Source organism: Haliotis asinina, chromosome 13 (genome assembly GCF_037392515.1).
Source record: "Haliotis asinina isolate JCU_RB_2024 chromosome 13, JCU_Hal_asi_v2, whole genome shotgun sequence".
Lineage (NCBI taxonomy): Eukaryota > Metazoa > Mollusca > Gastropoda > Lepetellida > Haliotidae > Haliotis > Haliotis asinina.
In genome coordinates this window covers 31758053-31781038 of record NC_090292.1, presented here as the reverse complement: position 1 = coordinate 31781038, position 22986 = coordinate 31758053, and the positions used below count along the sequence as shown (strand labels likewise).

General features: G+C 42.5%; 1 protein-coding gene across 1 annotated transcript; it reads right to left on the bottom strand.

The window, feature by feature from the left end:
- Positions 1–223: 223 nt before the first annotated feature.
- Positions 224–6733, bottom strand: LOC137260168 (uncharacterized). The gene is made up of 7 exons (XM_067797862.1): positions 6672–6733; positions 4722–4794; positions 4323–4402; positions 3035–3106; positions 1868–2069; positions 1317–1487; positions 224–556 (listed from the first exon to the last, which is right to left on the bottom strand). The coding sequence occupies exons 1-7, from the start codon at positions 6681–6683 to the stop codon at positions 306–308; spliced, it is 861 nt and encodes a 286-aa protein (XP_067653963.1). The 5' UTR covers positions 6684–6733; the 3' UTR covers positions 224–305.
- Positions 6734–22986: the final 16253 nt, after the last annotated feature.

Genomic DNA, 22986 nt, shown 5'->3' with positions numbered 1-22986 from the left:
TCAATCATGTTTTCAACCAATCAGATTAAAGAAAACCGCTACGTTTAGTTTACGATGATGTGTAACATGGTCAAGATATGCAGTATGGGTTCCAGGGCCTAGACTGTCATGTTACTTGATTCTGTTGCATTCCCCACATTTGTCCTAACAGTAAATGTGTTCATTAACACGAAGTGATAAATCCTTAAAACCACTTTTCACTACGATCATCAACAGAAAGAGATTAATGTTTGAAACCATTTTTACTACGTTCATTAACACGAAGGGATTAATCCTTGAATAGTAATTGGACAGTTTTACTTAGCTTATATGAAATCCCTTTCACAGATGAAACCCATCCCAGTTGTATGTGTGGCGATGGACCACTGCCACCCGCCAAAGGTGGGGTACTTGAAAGGGTTGTGCAGAAGAACTCTCTGGTCATAATTTTGGGTGGCCGGTTGTCCTGGACCCCAGGTTGTGAAAGAGGCCTTAGTCATGTCCACCCATATCCACTCCCCGGTAGCCGTCACATACACTCCCCCTGTCCAGTAGCCCTGGGTTGGGTGGTAGGTAGCTGCAATGGGAAACATGGAATGTGTATCATGACATGTGAAACATTTTAGTCCTTTAGCCCCTTTATCCATTCCTTCCGTTCACTAGTCGAGTTGGGTGGGCGGTATATAGCTACAATGTGAAACATGGAATGGGAATCATGGCATGTGAAACATTTTAATCCTTTTGCCCCTTTGTCTTTTCCTTCCGTCCAGAAGCCAGGTTTTGTGGGCGGTATATAGCTACAATGTGAAACATGGAATGGGAATCAAGACATGTGAAACATTGATCGATCCCTTACAGCATATGAAAGCTGAAATATGAAACTCCTCCGCAGCCTGATTAGGGTGGTATGTGGCAACAATGGCAAACGTGAAATGTGAAACATGACAGTACCGATACACTGGTTGTTGGCAAAACACACCTTCGTTCCTGTATCTATAAGCCTGGTGGTATATGGCTGCAAATGTTAAACTTTCACAGCGACACTTTAGTACGCATGAGGCTGCTTATACTCCCCTGGTCAATAGGTAATAAGGCTACCCTTCTGATATCGAATGGGGTAGATTAAAATTGATACCCCAGGTCAACACAGTATGCCTACCCCAACCCACGTTTATTCCCTTAAAGGCAAGGCAACAACAAATACCATCATTAGTTTAGGCCGGTGATCGAGCCACAGATGGTCCACTACGCTCCATCCAGTATAGTAGACCATGTATAGTATGGCAGAAGGAAAATGTTCAACTGACATCAAAAGACACTTTCCCTTGCACACTCACCTTGAGTTTCATTTAGAAGGTTGGCCAGGAAGCCCTGCTCCTGACTGTTGTGGATGGATACCAGGTCGGACCCGCGTCTTGCACAGTCCAGTCGAGCAGCCTCCCAAGTCACCGTCCAGTTGGCCACGAAGTAACAGCTGTTTGGTCCGTTAATAAATGTAGGTGGACAGGCTGGCCAAACATATGTACATCAGACAGATGCGGTCATCAAATACACACAACCACGTTGTACTGGCTAGCGAACAGTTGACGCCAATACATCATTATCACGCATGCGCAGTTACGGTCAATTCCAGTTTTACAATTCCCCACGGTATGTGACAACAATGAAGGGGAGCAGAAGAATGCTTCTCACGGTAAGTTACATAAGGGAAAAATACAGGATAAAGTTATGAACCCTAGAAATTTTTAAACTTTGTCGGGGATGTCTCATGGCCTATATAACAGCAAGTTTACTCCATTATTTACAGACTGCAGCCATATAGCTGGAATATTGCTTCGTGTGGCGTAAAAATTATCTCACTCACTCAAGGAATGAAGAAATGACTCACAAGAATGTGACCCGGATGTAACTGTAGGAGTTACCCCGCCTGTGACACCAGGGCAGAGTCTAGCGTTGCAGTCGCTCTGTGGGCAGCACTGGTAGCACTTCTCTGGAGGACGAGCATCAACGTCATCCTCATCTTCAAGTTCAAGGTCGTCTGTCTGTCGTTTCCCTATGAGTATCTTGGCACTTATGAACAAGTCGCATCTCTGAAATTTCAATGTAATGCACTCCACAGGCATGATAGTCCTTGGAACAGTTACATATTTCCTTGAAGTGGATGTTTGTCAAATGACACTCCAGTTTTTATAGTAAAAGGTCAAGGTGACTTGTTTGAGTGGCTGAAAAGTCCTTATCCATAAAATTTGTTCGGTATTGAAGGTCAAGGTGATCTATCTCCCCTTCTCGTTTATTGCAGTGTTAACGGACAATTCACACAACATAAACGACAATTTTGAAAATATACTTTAAAACAATAATGCATGATTATTTTGGTCATGTAAACAGAAATAAGAATGTGAGGCACATCTATCTTCGTTACTTATTTAACGCCGCATTCAGCAATATTCCAGCTACATGACGGACGTCTGTAAATAATCAGTTCTGGACCACACAATCCAATGATCAACAGCATGAGCATTAAACAACGCAATTGGCATACAATATATGTCAAAATCCGACCCTGTTGGTCGCCTCTTACGACAAGCATGGGTTGGTAAAGGCCAGTTCTAACCCGGGTCTTCACGAGTTAAAAGCAAAGGCAAAGAGTCTGTCTATCCAATTTCACCTGGTCCTGTTTCACACGAAACTGTCGCACTGTCATGTAACTGAAATACACACAGAAGAAAGGCGTACAGAAATACTGTACACATCGAGGAGAGATGGATAGCCTAGTAACTCCGAAGGCTCGGGTTTGATTCCACAAATCCCACTTGTTCTCTCTGTAATACAGCTCATCCACAGTGGATGCTGTCTCATCGTGACTGAAGAAACAATCCGGTTTAGACAACGTGCCGGATAGAAGAGTTGGTGGTAAATGTACAGGCCACGAGATTTTATGCCAGTTATGACAACTTACCTGATTGGGCAGATGCCGGTTTTGACAGCTTCCACTGTATTGCCAAAAGCGGCGTAAAACTAAATTCAGTCACAGCTAATCTCATATTAAAATTACCGTTTTATCCTCACAACCCATGTTGAACGCCCTCTCTCCGTTTTGGTTGATGTACTCCCTGGTGTAACAAATCTGCAAGGAAACAATTTTCGCATAAGATCAAGCATGACCCGCGGGTATTACTTGGCTGTATTATTGGCTGTACCGGTTTTGCCAACGTGCCGGATTGGACAGATGCCGTTTACGACAGCTTCCATTGTATAATAATTCAAAGTCAAAGGCTGTACCTCAGAAAATCCCCGTGCAGAGGGACAGGACAATCCGACAATCAGAGGGACATTATGCAGATAATTAACAGAGCAAGCGAGATTGTATAAGATTTGAGGGTTAATACGAGAAAAAAGTGTCCCCCTAAGAACCAGAGAATAATCGAGTCTGGACCAGATAATCTAGTGATAAGCATCGATCTATGCAGTTAGGGTACAATGATAAATGTCAGTGGAGTCGACTAATTCAAACCCATCAGGCCATCCAGATCTTCATGGGACGGTGGGATAGTCTAGTGGTTTAAGCGTTCGCTCGTCACGCCGATCACCCGGGTTCTATTCCCCACATGGGTACAATGTATGAAGCCCATGGTGTCCCCTGTCGTGTTATTGCTGAAATATTCCTAGGCGCAGCAGCATAATACTAAACTCACTCACTCATTCCCCACTGATCTTCACGGGTCTTGCAATGATATTAGTACGTTCCTTTATTTTGCGCCGGATTACATTCCCTTTGAAATTGCTTTTTTACTCCAGTCAATAAATCACTGTGCAATTTTTTCAATCTCGGCTCCTTGAGAAATGTTAGCATGCTAACAGATTCATCATCATCGCATCCTACCTGCTACCCATTTATCTTTTGGTTGATCACGGGCACGCTTTGAACAAAGGGTCTCGCCTTTGGCTGGTTGGTTTGTTGTTCGACGCCGCACTCAGCAAAATTCCAATATGGCGGCTGTTTGTAAATAATCGAGTCTGGACCAGAAATCAAGTGATCAACTGCCGAAGCATCGATCCACGCCGTTATGATATGATGACATGTGTCGATCACGTCAGCGAGTCTGATCACCCGATCCCGTTTGTAGTCTCTTACGACAAGCATGACTTGCTGAAGACCAGTTCTAACCCGTATCTTCAAGACTCTTGCCTAAGGAATCTCTGATATCAGATAAAATGATGTTGTGTATGGGGCATGGATAAAACCATGGTCACTATGTGCCGAGATGACCACACCCGCCGCGAGCAACATTGTTTCCCGTCGACAGATTTGTGTCCTTGTGTCTCATGTAAAAAGAGGTTACCTCCGACCGTCCACAAAGCGCCCAGTTGTCACAGGCCGTTGGAGACTTTGCGTCCGCACACTCCAAGCATCGAACTGTTCCTGAACATGAATGTATAGAAATATATACAATGTCACTGATAACAGGTAATATGAACTACGTTGAACAAATACTGATTTAGACAATAAAGGTGTGTAATCGATGTGGTGATGATGATGATGATGAGGAGGAGGAGGAGGAGGAAGAGGAGGAGAAGGAGGAGGGGGAAGAGGAGGAAGAAGCGGGGGAGGAGGGGAGGAGGAAGAGGAGTAGGAGGGGGAGGAGGAAGAGGAGGAGAAGGAAGAAGAGGAGGAGGAGGAAGAAGAAGAAGAGGAAGAAGAAGAGGAGGAGGAAGATAACGCTAGTGATGTTATGGCCTACCCATTAGGTTTTGTCCCTGGGACGTAGTTAGAGCTACCCACAGCAGGGACAGCCACGAACTCCTCCACAACATCTGCAAATGAACATAGTGTACGTCACCACTAGAAACTCTCCACAGCAGCGCAGAGAGTGCCAGTACGTCACCACTAGAAACTCTCCACAGCAGCGCAGAGAGTGCCAGTACGTCACCACTAGAAACTCTCCACAGCAGCGCAGAGAGTGCCAGTACGTCACCACTAGAAACTCTCCACAGCGGCGCAGAGAGTGCCAGTACGTCACCACTAGAAACTCTCCACAGCAGCGCAGAGAGTGCCAGTACGTCACCACTAGAAACTCTCCACAGCAGCGCAGAGAGTGCCAGTACGTCACCACTAGAAACTCTCCACAGCAGCGCAGAGAGTGCCAGTACGTCATCACTAGAAACTCTCCACAGCAGCGCAGAGAGTGCCAGTACGTCACCACTAGAAACTCTCCACAGCAGCGCAGAGAGTGCCAGTACGTCATCACTAGAAACTCTCCACAGCAGCCATATATATAATCGACAGACCAACTCTGAGTATTTGTTTCATAATTATAGACATCCGAATGAAAAGGTTGTTTAACAAACTGTCATTACTTTGTGATTCTTCAGAGGCATTTAGAATTTTGTGTAGTAATACAGGACAAATCTTATGGACATCAACGTCTTGAATTTATTTCTCACGACGTTTCGGGGCCAACCAGTTCAACCTGATGATGGGGCTAGAACAAGCCCCGAAACGTCGTGAGAAATAAATTCAAGAAGTTGTTATCCATAAGATTTGTCCGGGATGATTATTTTTACAGATTGCCATATTCTCAAATATATTCTGTCCGCAGGTAACTTTTGGTCAGAGCTTGCAAGTTTTAAATCTAACCAGCCCTGTGGTCTGGCTGAAATTTCTGGGAGTTTCACACTGTGATATTTTTGGTCAAAGGTCTGTTGGGAGGCATTCCGATGGATGCCAAAGGTTTTCTTTTCATGAAATGATGATACTTGCTTGAATAATGTGGTAGTTGATATCAATTATATGCTACTGTTAATGTTAATATGTCACAACACATATATAATTCTCGTCACTTGGCTCTAGTCAAGTTTAACTTTGTAACGGTGTAAGATATCACGCCAAAACATCACTCTGCGCAATAAACAAGAAGTTGTCATCCATATGTAGAGCTGGGACGGGTCCAAATTTTCTACCCGGATACCTCACCCCCTATTACCCTAACCTATTCGGATACCCGTTATATTAATTCCTGACAGCAAATTTGTAAGAAACGACATTCTATTCTTCGGCTCGGAGGCTACAATTTCGATTTTTTTCAATATGCAATATGTTCATAGCGAATATAGTGTAAATTATGTCTGCGTTTTCGGAGACAATACAAACTATAGTAGCATATTTTAGTTTAATGTGTTAGTCACATGGTCATAATGGGTCCGATAACTTCCTTCTGTGGCACTTGTCTTCGTCACACATCACTGATTTCATAGACCAGGGAGGGAATTGAGTAGAAGCCATGTACCACAGAGGTACATGCAACCAGTTTCAATTAAAGAGGTGTGAATGGCTCAAGTTTATTAGTGCCTAATGGGTCCGCATTGAGAAGGGTACCCGGGTCCAACTCAATACCCACCCGTTCCGGGTATCCGGGTTACCTGTCTCAGCCCTAGTGTTATATTTCATTAAGACCTAGACAGAAGAAATGTCTACAGGCACAGTTATTTATCTACAGATCTACCACTGCCCACTGTCTATCGTATTGACACAGAAAGATGGCTTGGAGGCGTCTGTCCTACAACTGGTGCCCATCATCTCTAAACAATCATCAGAAAACACCTATATCTGGCGAGTATGTACATAATTCGGTGTGATTTATAAGTTCTGGAGACATAAATTCTTGTGTAAATGGCATATTTTTAACACTTACCGATTTGTTCATAATGACAGTTGGTATGAGAGAGTGTCAGCTGGTTATCGGAAGTGTTGTGTCTGTGTGCTTACGGGGGTGTTTTAGCTTCTGTGTCACTTACAGCCGTTTTAGTTCATTTTGAGTGAGTGAGTGATTTACATCGCGTTTAGAAATAGTCCAGCAATATCACGTGAGGGACACCAGAAATGGGCTTTACACATTGTACCCATGTGGGGAATCGAATCCGGGTCTTCGGTGTGACGAGCGAACGCGTTAACCGCGATATTACCCCATCGCCCCATTTCGTTTTGAGACCAAATATAAATAAATTATACTTTTTAATGCTTCACCCACTCGCGCCGAGATCGTCATTAAGTAGTATATCTGATTTTATGTGATTGTCCTGTATATAATGAAATCGGACCAAGGCAACTACTAACAGTGAGTGAGTTTAGTTTTACGCCGCACTCAGCAATATTCCAGCTATATGGCGGCGGTCTGTAAATAACCAAGTCAGCGAGCCTGACCACCCGATCCCGTTTGTTGCCTCTTACTTACGACAAGCATGGGTTGCTGGAGACCAGTTGTAACCCAGATCGGGTGCTTCACAGGTGCTGATGTCGTGGCCCTGTGGGTAGAGCGTCTGCCAACCAGTGGGTCAGGAGATCTATTCCCGACTGCGTCAAACCAAAACACGTCAGAAGATGGTACTTGATGTTACCCTGCCTGGCACTCGGCATGAGGATATATTCGAATCCAAAAATTCCAGTGAGGGTTTGGGACATATTCGAAATTCTATGGGATAGTCATGTAGCGCAACTAGTACATGCCCAAGGCGCAGTTTTTTCCCTCGATCATTTGATGTCAATCTTAACGGCACTTCGTAAATACCAATTTCAACTCCCTGGGGAACATAAACCTCTTGCAGCCACTAGGCGTACCAAGTTGTTGCGGCTTTTGAACCCTTACTCGGTACCCATTCACGGTTGGTTGGACTGGGACACATAGTCACAATACTTTGTCCAAGTTTACTGCAAATAGCTGTACCCACAACTAGGTGTTTGCGTGTATTCATGTGGTCATCATCTGGTCATATACCAACGGATTCGTGGGTTCTTTAAAGTTCAAAGGGTTATGTACACTGAACACTGAAAGAGTCTGCACACAAAGCTGACTCTAAGGTTTTGTACACCCGGTCATAGGTGGGCTTGATCCCGTCACCTCAGGCTCGCTGGATCACTAGCCTGGCGCCTTAGCCAGCTCGCCCACCATGCCTTTAATTCCCAATGGAATCCCAGTGGAGAGTTTGGGACATATCAGAATCTGAAGAGATCTGTGAACATATTCTAATATTTCTCCGCACGAAAGCAACAAGAATGGCAATTGGACAACGGAATGTCTTTATTTAACTTAAAGTCAGCTAAAAAAAAAATCCATAACTCATACGTTCCTCCTCATGAGGAGTTAAATGAGGTAAACATGTCATTCGAGAGAACGATCAATTTCTTAGAATATCGTCATATTTAGTCTCCAGATACCTCATATAAAAAGCAAAACTTTCTTTACACGTACAGACTCATTATTCAAATGTTTTCAACGTGAACACCAATATGCTGTAGCATGTACTATGAAATAGGAGAGCATATGCATTGCATTGACAAGTCCTTTTCGTAAAACCTCATTCACAGAGAGTTTACAAACAAAACAAAAGTGAAAAGATACACAAAAAACAAAAAAGATCACATAATCCAAACTGTTTCGTGTGCCAAGAAACAAACGGTGGTTGCCTTTTAGAGTCTTATGTCAGATGGAGAATCCGGAGTTGGAATCCCACATTCCAGCTGACTGTGATATTCGTGTCTATCGCGGTCACAGCCCCTGTAAATCACGTTTTCCTCATGCTTAAAAGTGCATTCCTAATCAACACAGTCCAAATCCGCTAGGAATCACTCACAGATTGAATCAATTACTTTTCCAACTGTTTGGGTCCCTGCACTCTTTGAGTGAGTGAGTGAGTTTACGTTTAAGCCACTTTTAGCAATATCCAAGCAATATCATGGCGTTCGCAAGAAATGGGCTTTACACACTTTACCCATATGGGGAATCAAACCCTGGGCTTCGGCAGGACTAACGAAAGCTTTGACCACTACGCTACTCCACCACCCAAAGTCACCGCACTGGTAGTTCTCACAATCGGAACTCTTTAAATAACACACTTATGTCGAGGTTGACCCATGTAATTTCTACGATTTATCCGGGGTTCGACACCAACAAAAATATGAATAACTGTATATAATACACATGGATCACGTATTTGGAGACAACCGCACTTTCCACATATCCATGTTGGACACAATTGTGTGAAATTAGCTTTGACACAATACACAATGATAGTAGGATAGGGCTCAGCTTGAGAACACTTGGTTACCAAGTGCTTCCATGGTCAGTCTACTTCGTCGTACATGACTTGGTTCTTGACCATGCCAAACACCAGTTCCCTCAATACAGGAGGGGTGACGTCAGCAAAGTTCGTCCCGCTGAGCGAAGCGCCACCTATGAGCAGGGCACTGTATACAATAGACGAACACGTGACTTCCGGGTCCAGCAAAAGTCCAAACAGCGTGTTTTTCGTCCACATCTTCACGGCAGCATCGTTGGGAAGATGCGTTTTGCAAAACAGTTTGAGAGTCAGAGTAGGGTTACAGCCGAGTCGCTTGACGTCATCGTTGCAACTTTCGCTTTTGTTGAAAACACCATCCATCCAATAGCCACCAATGTATGTTCCATCATGCAGTGCAAGAGTCACGTGACCGTTAGCACTCGTGTCCCCACGCGGCAGCCAGAACCTCAACACGACGAACGGATCCGTCAGGCGGGTGATGTCCACTGCGTCCCAAGATATGGACCTGAAACGAAAATTTGAAAACTTTTTAGAACTTTGATTTTTGAAAAGTGAGTTTTACGCCTCCGGAAGAGGAACACCAGAAATTGTCTTAACACACTGAAACCATGTTCGGAGTAGAACCCGGGCGGTGGGTTAGCCTAGTTATTAAAGCGTCCGATCGTCATACAGGAGGCACGGGTTCGATTCCCCTTGCGTACTGTACTCAGTTAACGAAATTGTATGATTCGTCGTGGCGCCCAAAGTCATTAACAGCATTAGCTAATGGTAGGCGATGCCTATATACTATTTTACATATACTATTTTATATTATATTAGGGGTGACTTCATCAAGTTCATCCCGCTGAGTGAAGCGCCACCTATGAGCAGGGCACTGTATACAATAGACGAACACGTGACTTCCTGGTCTAGCAAGAGTCGAAATGATTCGTCTTGGCGCCCAAACTGTATATAATAGACATGGATCACAATTGATATATATAATTAACCAATAAGGATAAGAAACTCTGTGCAAAAGTACACCAGTCTTTTAACTAGTCGGAGTATACAAAATGCTAGGTACTCCTCAAAAAATGCAATTACTCATGCATAAACAGACATGGGAGTAAATACCCAATTCTTTGAAAAAATATCTGGAGCTCTGCCTGATGTTCAATACAAGAGCCAGCAAAGGAGACTAATGCCCTTAATACACTGAACTCACACACGACTGAGTTTACTTACGTTTACAAAACATAACTCTCTTTTGTCGCCGTGGTCATACGTATTTGACTTCTTATAAGTTCCAGAATTAATATTAACATAAGACAACCAAAAGTCCTAAAATGAGTGAAAAGATGTTATCCATAAAACGTGTCATGTAGTCATGTTTGTCCATTGAAATACGTTGATGTTTGTAGTAATGTTTGTCCCTTGAAATACGTTGATGTTTGTAGTCATGTTTGTCCATGCAGTCAGCGAAAATGTATTTGCTTCAGTGAGTGAGTTTAACTGTACGCTGCTTTCAGAAATATCACTCCGTAGAACACCAGAAATGGGCTTCATACATTGTGCCCATGTGGAGAACCGAATCACGTCAAGCAAACGCCTTTACCACTAGCCTCCTTACCGCCCTCAAATTATCAGTCATACCATAATAGGCTTTGATTGGTTGAAGAATCACACCCTGCCCAAGTGCTCCAATCGCCGACAATGGTAATACAAAGACTTGTGCAGAAAAAGAGTGCTGGTTTTGCTGATTATTTTGATATGTTTGTTGTTTGACGCTCAGCAATATTTCAATATATGTTGTGATGGTCTGTAATTAACTGAGTCTGGATCATTTATTGTATGGGTTGCTGAATACCGATACTAACCATAATCTTTACGCGGGTTATGATTGAAGAACAAATATAAACGAAATATAAAATTTTGTCCATTAGGTGGGTTCTAAGTTTACACACCGTATCATATTATCAGCTACCTGTGACCAGTCATGCGACGAAACGGTCCAAGGCATAGATTTTCGAAGCTCTCTTGGCACTGAGATAGTCGTAAGTTAATGTAGGGCACTTACGACCCGTGAAGGTCCCGGGGTAGAATAGGCCTTCAGCATCCAGTGCTTGTCGTTAAAGGCGACTATGCTTGTCGTAAGAGGCGACTAACGGGATCGGGTAGTCAGGCTCGCTGACTTGGTTGACACATGCCATCGGTTCCCAATTGTGCAGATCGATGCTCATGTTGTTGGTCACTGGATTGTCTGGTCCAGACTCGATTATTCACAGACCGCCGCCATATAGCTGGAATATTGGTGAGAGCGGCGTAAACTAAACTCAGTCACTCACTAGGGCACTTACGACTATCTCAGCACCAAATAGCTTCGAAAATCTAGTCCCAGGTAATTTATTTAGGACATTTTAGGACCCGGTAGTGAGAGTTATCTAAACCTTCAAGGTATTGAGGAAAGCCTAACCCGTCCAGTCCGATATACCTAGAGACCCTACCCAATAAAACGTTCGAAGCACGACGGAATTCGTAAGCCAATGCTGAAGAAGAGGGAACCAATGATAAAGTGGAGAGGTAAATAGGTCGTACGTTACGACGTGTGAATATGAATGCTATATCACTGGCGACGTCCCACGACTAGGGGTTGGATTCGAATCCCTCCATTTATATACGTCGCAATACAAATGTCATGTCCCTGGTGTTTCGTTTGTTGTTTAATGCCACACTCAGGCCAGTTATTGGCGGCAGTCTGTAAATAATAGAATCTGGAACGGACTATCCAGTGATCAACAGCATGAGCATCGATCTAAGCAATCGGAGTACGATGACATGTGTCAACAAAGTCAGCAAGTCGTACCACCCGATCTCGTTATGCGTCTCTTACGAAGTCTGTATTGCTGAAGATCAGCTCTAAGCCGGATCTTCACAGGCGAGATTAACATTAACCCTTTTCATCCCACCACCATCAACAACCAAAGGAGTTAAGAAGTAATAGAATGGACGAGGCCATATGTAATTCAGTCTATCGTCGTATAAATGTTTAAAGTAATATTTAATTCAAATACGAATTGAACAGTGGAAGGAATAATGTACTGTCGACTAGAAACTGCTGCTGTCAAGGATGACAAATGGGGTAATTATCTTACCTTTGTCCCGTAAATGAGGACATATTTCTCGACAACCTCTCTTTGTCGTTATCCTAGCTTCGAAGCGTTTGATCTTCCCTCCTACCGTCCATAGGTGATATATCAATATGGCGTCTTCTCTTATACGATGGGCGACATGTGGTTGAAATGCATTGAGTTTTGGGGATATTGGAATTCGTTTAAGTATTTAAAATCACGACACAAAGACCGGGTGCAGCTGAATGTCTTATTAAGACTAGGGACAGATGTGAGGCGAATTGTTGAAAATGGCGACAATAAGTCTCGCGATATCTCAAGATGTCTCGTTTCGATTGTGGTAGTTCGTATTGATGTTCGTGACCAAATGTTACCTAAAGTTACAAATACCAATCAATTGATATTTCTGTTTGACACTATAACTGGCTGGTCTTTATCGAACGTCATTTTGAGAATGCAACAGCCTGGTCAAATCAAGGAAATGTGAAGTTAGGGATGTTTTCCTTAAAGGGAAATTTATGGAAATTTATGTCACTTCCTGCAACAAGATGAACACAAATGTTCCAGATACAGAGGCTGACAGCCGTAAATTCTGTTTTGTATAGGCATCGATTCTGGAAGGTCATGTAAAGACTTTAATTTTCTTGGGTTTTTTAAATATTATTTTCATAGATTCTGCTCCATACATAACGGGCCGAACATAAAGAATTAAAATAATGCGACACTTTCATCAGTTGTGTCAAAACAACGGACATTTTATATATATTTCATTTCTCCTTTTTTCTTCAGGAAAGATCGATGTTATATCCTGTGGAGAGTGAGTGAGTGAGTGAGTTTACTTTTACTTTTTAGAAACATTCCAGTAACATCAAGGCGGGGGACATAAAATATGGGCTTTAAACATTGTACCTCTGTGGAAAACCCTGATCTTTGGCGTGAAAAGCGAACACTTCAACCACTAGGCTACCCCTAATTAACGAATCTTAATAAACCATATATCACTCTGTAAGCGTTTCCAGCGGCGAGAGTCTTGGGCTCTCACCGGCCCGCGTCCATATTAACCGGGTTTCCCCCCTCGCAGTAATAAAATTATTAATAATTTTCATTATTCACTGTGTTGTGTCACATATTGATTGCTCTATGCACAAATCAAACCACACGCTGTTATCCAGATTTCTTAAAGCCATGTTAAAAGTGTCAAATATCTCAGTGTCTCTCCACTTCAAATCTGTGCAAATTACCAAATAATGAATATTGACGATTTCAGATTTCTATCATTTTATTTTATCGAATTAAAATGTCTAAGACAATACGATCTATATTAAAAACTAGTCAACGATAAATGGGTGATACACGATGAAACAAAAACTGTAGGTAATTGTAAATTGGATATTAATGTTTTTGATACAAATTTGTCTTATTTCATAAACGAATTCCGGATTGGTATACAAGGAAAAATTGTTTATAGACACACTGCTCCACAAAAAATTATATTACATGGTACCTCTAGATGAACATGTTCATGTTGATTAAATATACATTTGTACAATAAATAACATTAATCTCTGTAACCACAAGGTCCAATTTGCAGTGCCCTAGTTAACAAATACAGTATCACAGTTTGAACATTTCATCCAAAAGTATTTTGATTCGTTATTATTCGATTCCATGTTTTTAACAATAAATTCTCATTGTACGGAGAGCTGCGGCATAAAATTGTTTTCAGCTTATATCCATGGATATCAATATACACATTGTTACTTATGCTTGAAAAGATGAAAACTGAAAAGGTAAGGCCTGATACATGTCGATCAAATTATCAGCGTTAACGCGCTCTAAGTCTTTTTAATTAGTAACAAATACTTGCCTCCCAAGTCCAGTTTTGTTGAGGCACGTCGATGTGTGAAGTAGATGCATTGTGTCCTAAACCCACGTTGGAATATTGCTTCTTAGTGCACCCAGACGAGGTCAAAAACGGAAAGATAAATTTGAAAAAGAATATGCACTCATATTGATATCACGGAGAAATGCCATTGGCTGATTCCGTTTCTAAGATATTTCTTCAAATCTGAGTCTGTTTGTATTGAGACATTTAATCGTTGAGAAGCAAATGTTGCAGTAATTGTTTGATTTCTCAACGATTTTCTCTCAGCGGCAGGTCGTATGTTAAAAGGAGACGTGTTCTAGCTATCTGATGTTTGGTCGAATAGTGTGCATTGTGGGAATAAGTGGGTGTAGATGACACGGGGAAGGGAGAGGGTCGGGGTGGGGGTGTTGTACTTTATGGGAGGGAGACACAATCACGCCAACTTTACGACATTATGACAAGGGCAATCTCCATTTCCGGAATGAATCATAGATTAATGAATGCAATTCGAGATACGTTTGTCACCTCGTCTTTATTGTGTTCCGAATGCATTACAACATTCCGAAGCAAACTACATGCGTGCTTGTTCACGATGTTGCTTTTTATACAGAATGTACAAAATCTGAGGCATATGTGTCACCCTCGTTAACTGAGTGTTCCAAATTCCTTATACAAACTTTGTATAAATACGTGCGCCTGTCTGAATTTGTATAAACACTTGTACCAAATTCAGAGTCTTTGAATGTACAAATTCCGAGACAAACATTTACTTGTTTTCTCGTTATTGGAGTGTTCCGAATGCACCGAAGACACTTTAGAGTACTCAATTTAAAATCATTGCTGTGTACATGTACAAAATTCGAGACATATACTGAAGCACTTTGAAAACGCATACCCGAATTTGATATGAGAAAAAATAGACATCCATGGGATGAAATCAATTGTTATTATTTACGAAAAGCAGGAAGGAATATGCGTTCAGTGTGTTGAAGAAAATAATGAAATGATGTCGAAAGGAAATGCACAGCGTCTTTCAAACTGAGGCACACCGATTGACACAGTCAGTATCTCGTCTGGCCGCCATCACCTCTCCTACACCAGAGATGCCAACCTCTCGTCTAGCCGCCATCACCTCTCCTACACCAGAGATGCCAACCTCTACGATTTTATCGTAGTCGCTACGAATTTTAACTTCAGACTACGCCAATATGATTCCACTAGAAATCCTACGAAATTTGAATAAAATGCATTAAAATTCGGATATATAGACAAAAACATATATTTCCAACGTTGAAATACATTTTCGGACTTCATGTACCTTCCATTCATCATATTTAATGATATATTTGAACTGGAATGACTGCAAGTAATAAACGTAATTTTAGCGAAGCTGATTTCAATACCTTTGCGATTTGACACATTAAGTTCCTGCGGAAATAATTTAACCACGTGACCATAGTATCATTCATTTTTTCTCAGAATCCATCATGATTTTGTTTATTTAGTTGACTACTAATTTTATGGTCAAACATTTGAACATTGAAACTACTATTTGCAACACTTTGGGGTTGGCATCGCTCCTACACGCATGTGTAGGATGGAGCATAGAGTCACAGAGACTAGTGATACAGTCCATAGCGATGTAGATGAATTCTACATTGGCTCTCATATCTATACCACAATTTCGTTCGCGATTGAGAATTGTGCACTGTTGTCAAACAGGTCAATTGAAGGTAATTAAACGTTGATTATAAACACCTGTCACCGAGGGACAGTGAAACAACTAGTTTACCGCAGACACAAATTTAAAACTAGAAAATAAATTCAAACCTCTTAAACTAAACAAAAAAAATTTGAATTAGTACTACTAAACCATTCAATGAATTTGTAAAAGCTTATCCGCACTGAAGTTAATCGGTATTATTTAGGATATATAATATTATATAATCTCCTTATCTCCTTTGATGCAACCATGCGTTTTGTGGGTTCGAGGGCCGTTTTCTCATGCGTGGTGGTCGTTTTCTTGATGTCTTTTTTTTTCTTCTTTTTTTTTCTTTTGTCCGTTTTCTGCGTATCCCCATGGAAATAAGGGAATCTGCGTTCTCATGCTTCATTATCAACTGGAGCTGACTTCCTTGGTGACGGCGTACCGATTCGATTCCGGTATCTGAGACATGCCCAGACGTAACGTTCTCCATGACGCCGATAAACCTGCTCTCGTTCATCAACAAAGGAAACACGGTACCTCGATTCATCCCAAAACACAATTCTACGGACGAAAAGCCGTGGTGTTAGCTGTTGACATACTGAAGCGGTCTCGGAGGTGCGCCTGTCGAATATGTCGGTCTAGCCGTTGTAACCGGAAGTATACTGGTGGAAGACGGTCTTCAGCGCTTCCTGTTTGCTGATGTCTGCTGACAAGGCGGCGTATGGCTGCTTGGTTGACATTTAAACGCCTGGCAACGTCTGTCTGAACTCCCTGCTGTTAGCAGTCCCAGAGCACGTACTCCATTCCTGTAAACTCAGTCTTATCATTTTTTCAAATCGCTTCATACCCTTGAGTAAATGCATGACACCTTGGGCAATGCACGTGCATTTTCATGATCACATTGCGAAACACCGTCCCGGTACAGACATGATGTCGACGAAGTCTCTCTTGTGAAATCCTTTCCCACTCTTCCTCCAATGCGATGGCTAGTTGCGGAAGTGTCCAAGGCCTGTTGAATATTGATGGTGACGTACACGTTGATCGAGTTCATTCAGTAGGTTTTCTGTCGGGTTTAGATTTTAGATCTGATGGTGGGGAAGACAATGTAGTTGACCAAGGTAGTTGACCATGGTGTGTGCTGTATGTTAAGTAGTCATGCTGGAACAACTGCCTCCGTCGGCTATAATCGGAAGGATGTAATGTGCATGAACGTCGTTGATGTGCATACATATTTGCTGTCAAATTCCGCTGAACCACCACTAAATAAGATCATTGTGTGCTGAATATCTCACCCACACCATGACACTGAACCAACCGAATCTGTCGACCTGTCGAATGCAATTAAGGGGAAATCATTCATTTCTCCGACGTTAAACACGCTGTCTTCCATCTCGCCGGTGAAGAAGACGTCGTGATTCATCACTGAACCAGACAATCCAAGCGTTTCTAAGGTTCCAGTTCCGGACTCTGCGACACCACCGCAAGCTACTGCCCCGAAGGTAGTCTCTAAAAACAGGGGAGACAACTGGCATTCTTGGTCGAATCCCCACATCACGCAATCTATTCCTGATAGTTTGGTCGGAAGTTCTTCTCAAACCAGGAATGCGTTGTGCAGTCTCTGTGGCTATGGCAAGACGGTGACGCAAGTGAGCAGCTATGAAGTAGCGACCCTGGGTTGGATACCGTGGTACTCTTGGACGGCCGCTAGTCGGGCGATCTTGGATGGAATTGGCGTGCAGGAAACGATTCGAAAAGGCGATATATGGTGCTCAAATGAAGGTTGACATGACGGTAAACTGCAGATTGCGGCTCCCTAGTTTCAAGACGGCCTTTGGCAATGGTTCATTTCGCTGCAAAAGCGAATGACAGAATTTAAAACAACCTGTACATTTTCATAGTGATCGATGTCGCCATCTTTTCCGCTTACTTGCATTTGCATGAGCATTTTACTTTGCATGTCCATCACGTTATATCTGTTTAAAGCATGTCCCTGCGGAGCGGAGTTCAGCAATTTAGCAATATTCCAGCAATATCGCAGCGAGGAACACAAGTAATGGTCTTCACACATTGTACCCTTGTGGAAAATCGATCCCGGGCCTTCAGCGTGGCGAGCGAACGGTTTAACCACTAGACCACCGCTCCCACACTATACATACGTAACCAGTTGGTATTATGATAAATATTCCAAACCCCATATGGACATGGTGTTTCTACTGTATCCCATGTGATTTAAACATCCTTAAGAAGCATGCATACCCAGAAGACAGTGTATATTGCTTGTGTCTAAATTTAGACATATTTGTTTTGATCGTCAGTGGTGTTCCGAATGCGTTAAAATGTCTGGGGAAAATGTTTGCGAAATGTTTCATGTTTCATTGCGTTTGGTGATGTGAGGTTTGATGTATAACTCCGCTGTCAGAAATAGTGCATCTAGGAGACAGCACTAAGAGTCATGTCGTTCATGACAAGAACCTTGTTGTCATGGTTACGGAAAGAGTATTGACAGACGTCTATTCAAGAATTGTCCTGTCATTAGAACAAATTTTAAGGGACGATTCTCACACAAACTGACATGTGTAAACAAGGAACAAATGTAATTGCTAAATCGATTTACAGTTTGAGAAGTCCCAAAACTTTATGTTGGTGTGAGTGAGTGAGTGAGTGAGTGAGTGAGTGAGTGAGTGAGGCGGGCTTAATGCTGCTTGGAGGACCGTATCATGACATACAAGCAAAGCATAAAGCGACGTCGTTGTTTGACGACGTCTTCACGTGTACACATGCATGAACTAGGGCGAAACTGCGGTACCTTAGATCGTTGGGCCACCTTCCCGCTCGTTTAATGAAACATAGGCCTATAGGTCTCTTTTGAGGTGGAAGATGTGTACCGGGAAGAATGCGGGTGTGATACAGTTGTAGCGCAGGTGTACCATGGATGAAAATCAAAGCCATCCTTTGATCCGGTTTAGAATTGGTCTTCAGTAGGGTCTCTGACTTGGTCGACAAGTGCCACTGTAATCACAAATGCGTAGATTGATGCTCATGTTGTTGATCACTGGATTGTCAAGTCAGACGCCATATAGCTGTAATATATGCGGAGAGCGACGTTCAACAAGAAAAACAACCAACCAAACAAACAAACAAAAAACTAACAAACAAAAAAACGTTGATTCAAATCCATAACAGTGAATGAATCCCACTGATGTAAGGGTTTTCTTGTCTCTTGAGCTCCGCTGCCTACTTAAAGATGTCCATCCATGTCCGCACAAATATATATAGCTGTTTGATTAGCCTTCAGTCAGAGATGCTTGTCGTAAGAGGCGAGTCACGGGATCGGGTTGACACATGTCATCGGGTCCCAATTGCGCTGATCTATGCTCATGTTGTTGATCACTGGACTGACAGGTCCAGACTTGATTATTTACAGACCGCCACCATATAGCTGGAATATTCTGAGTGCGGCGTAAAACTAGACTCACCCACTCTATATTTTCACAATAGTGAGGTTACACTGTATATAGCTCCTTATAGCGTTTTAAAGTACGAAGCAATGTGGTGTGGGTGTGTGGGTGTGTTTGGTTAAAATGCAGCCTTCAAGTAAGGAAAGTGTTGCACGTAATGCGCGAAACTCAAAAGGGAGTATTCTATTGCCCAGGATTCGTTGGATAAACCACAGTTCAGCGGATCGCAGCAGCAAATGGAAGCAACTCTGGAGCAAGGCCGTGAGAAGAAAAAATGACTGTCCATATTTGTGGGTAGGCATGTGTCCAGTCTGGATTTAGGCATTGCTAATAAATTGCATGCTATTCGGTTTCATTTCATTTCCTAACCAAAAGTAACTTCTTGCGTTTATTGATGCAACAAATCAAAATAAGAAGATAGCCAGGGATACAAACGGACAATGTGCCTATTCCTGTTCGATTAATTTCAGCTGGTTTAGCGTCAATGTTCTGAGAGATCACTCTGATTTCGGACTGTCCTCTGAAGTCTTAAGGAATGATTTTAAAACAACAACAACAACACCTATGGGAGTAATTATCGTCATGATTATTCATATGAATTGACTGTATACGGGTTTCGTTTATGGAATAATAACTGTTAGGTTCTCTACATCCACTTTGCGTAATCCGACCCGTGAAGATCCGGGAAAAAATTGATCTTCAGCAACCCATGAATGTCGTAAGAGGCGATCGGGTGATAGGTTCCCTGACTTGATCGACACATGTCATCGTATCCCAATAACGTAGTGTGGCGTTAAGCAAACAAACAAACAAACTTTGCATAGTCCCGCCACACTGATTTACATGCACATAGAACGTACAAACGTTACCTTTTATACGGGGGCAGTATGGCTAGCCTAATGCTTAAACCGTTCGCTGGTCACACCAAAGACAGGGTTCGATTCCCCCATATGGGTACAATGTGTGGAGTCCATCTCTAGTGTCATCCGCCGTGATATGTTATTTACTACCGATGGCGTTAAACAGCATTCGCCCAATGACGTGAATGTCCAGCTAAAAGATTTGGTCGAAAGCTTGGGCGTGCGCAGACATTACATTCATATCAATCAAAAAACAGCTAAATGTTATCGACCCTTGCTGTCAAATGTACACATTCACAGCACAACACGTCCAGCTACTCGCCATTTTCTCTTTTATCGGCGCATTCAAAAGCAAGCGTGATGCATTGTTTGTTTTGCTTTGAACCGGGTATTACTTACGAAGGAGGGCTCTTAGACGATCACACTTCAAGCTTTACCGTTCGACCTGGAGTCACGGCTGTCAAACGAATCATCATGAATATAACGTGAATCTGCATACCGTACAACCGCGGTTATCTCCCCTCTGTATACAAATTACATTCTGATTATCATTTCAAGTCATGCTTGTAAACATGCATTTCTTATGGTAAGTATATTTTACTCGACTTCATTTGTCTCCCTTAGTACCCACCGTAGTGCAGAATGCATTCCGCATCTGTCATATCTTGTTCGGGTCAGGATTGAAAAGGCTGTATATTTTCAAAGGTATATGAGTGTTCGCATTGAATAGGTGTCTGTTTTGAAAGGCACAACATGAGTTTATTCAAGAAGCAGGCTAGTCTACGCGTGTTTAGCTAGCAACGGAATACCGGTGTTCTACTCAAGAAAAACTTGTCAATGTTTGTGCTCTGTCCTCGTTTTGGATAATTTTTCGAAGTGGACATTGAGAATTTGTTACAGAGTTTTGAAGACATTTGATCAGGTATGTTATCATAAAATCCGGCCAGCTTTTGTAAACAGTTAGTGTTATTTGATAGCCCGTTGAAAAAAATGATGTCAATAGGGTCTTCGATGTCAACAATATATCGTATTTAATGTTGTAGACAGCTGCCTTGTTTGTGTTTTTGTAGGCTGTTAGCAGCGTTGCTATATTCGCGTTATATGAGGACAGTCTGCATGTAAATGAGGATGGACTAAACAATCTCGTGACAGATTATGATGTGTGGTCTTGTGCATAAAGGACAGGTCACAAATCAGCTGAGTGGCCGTGTTTGGCAACTTGGTTCCTGAGAGTTCTCGTGCTTCTTTCCTGATTAGCAGGTAAATGCATGTGATACACGTGGTCTCGCCTTAGGCAAGTGAGTTTGTTAGAAATTACCACTGTTTACCCAGCTTAAAATGGGTACCCGGTGGGATAAGAATATGGCTATTAACCCACTATCGTCTCACGGGCAGCTTGGGTTATCTGGGGCAATAATGTCCATGCTTTGAAAGCATGTCCACGTGGAGAGGATGTTAGCGTTATATAAGTGCCCTTAATATTCAACGATTCACGCAAAATGAGATGTATTAATTAATTAATCACATAACGATCCTGATCGTAATGCGTCTTAGTTTCCTCTTGCAAGAAGTACAGGTTGATTCGTCTTAATTTCCTCTTACAAGAAGTACAGGTTGATTCGTCTTAGTTTCCTCTTGCAAGAAGTACAGGTTGATTCGTCTTAGTTTCCTCTTGCAAGAAGTACAGGTTGATTCGTCTTAGTTAGTTACAAGAAGTATGAGTTGATGAGAATACGTTCTGACCCAGAATCTTCATGGGTGAGTTTCAATGTATGATAAAGATCTGATGCTGAAATGTACTGTCATGTACTGTTGTAACTGATACATCCACGCGTATATGGCGAAGGCTGGTTGTTTGTTATTTATGTATTTATTGATCCATCGCTAAGACCTATCTGCTCTACTTTTTTCACCCTTCGGGTATTGGATGGTAGAATTAATACGACCCTGGTTTACCATGCACGCGTCAACCACATCCCGGGGCGCGTTGGGCCAGCGACGTGTGGCGCCAGGCTAGTGATCCAGCGACCTTGAGGTGCTGGAATGGAGCTCACCTGTGACCGGGTGTAAAAACCTTGGAACCAACTTCGTGTGCAGACTCTTGCAATGTTGTCACAACCCCTAGTGTGCAGTACACAACCCTGTACAATTAAAAGAATCCTCGAATCCCTTGGTAAATGATCAAATAGTGGCCACATGAATACGCGCAAACGCTTCATTGAGGGTACAGCTACGTGCAGTAAACTTGGACAAAGTACTGTCACTATGTGTCCCAGTCCACCCAAATGCGAATGGGAGTGAGTGAGTTTAGTTTTACGCCGCACTCAGAAATATTCCAGCTATATGGCGGCGGTCTGTGAATAATCGAGTCTGGACCAGACAATCCAGTGACCAGCAACATGAGCATCGATCTGCGCAATTGGGAACCGATGACATGTGTCAACCAAGTCAGCGAGCCTGGCCACCCGATCCCGTTAGTCGCCTCTTACGACAAGCATAGTCCCCTTTTATGGCAAGCATGGGTTGCTGAAGGCCTATTCTACCCCAGGACCTTCACGGGTCTAAATGCGAATGGGCACCTCGTAAGGATAGGAAAACCACATTTACTTGCTGCGCCTAAATGGCTGCAAGAGTTGTATGATCCCCGCGGATTTGAGATCGAAAAATACCGTTGAGATTGACATTCTGTGAAGGAATGAAAAGCAAGGCGCCTTTGAGCCACTGAGCTGGATAATAGCTCTATGCAAATATCATGCAGGGATAATCTACAACTATATGTAGTCTCCCTGTATCTTGTTATAATAATACGCCGGTGACGTCACATATCCTTATTTATCATTGGAGTTGGGTCAAATCATTAGTTAAATACGTAATAAATATCCATGAATATGGCCCCGTTAACGCCTGGATAGACATGTAATATTAACATCTA

What these genes read in the sequence shown, in the direction of transcription:
- LOC137260168 (XM_067797862.1), bottom strand. An exon ending in CGCTTTGTGGACGGTCGGAG is followed by an intron (nt 3,107 to 4,322) that starts GTAACCTCTTTT and finishes GTTTCCTTGCAG; the next exon opens with ATTTGTTACACCAGGGAGTA. An exon ending in TACATCCGGGTCACATTCTT is followed by an intron (nt 1,488 to 1,867) that starts GTGAGTCATTTC and finishes ATGTTTGGCCAG; the next exon opens with CCTGTCCACCTACATTTATT.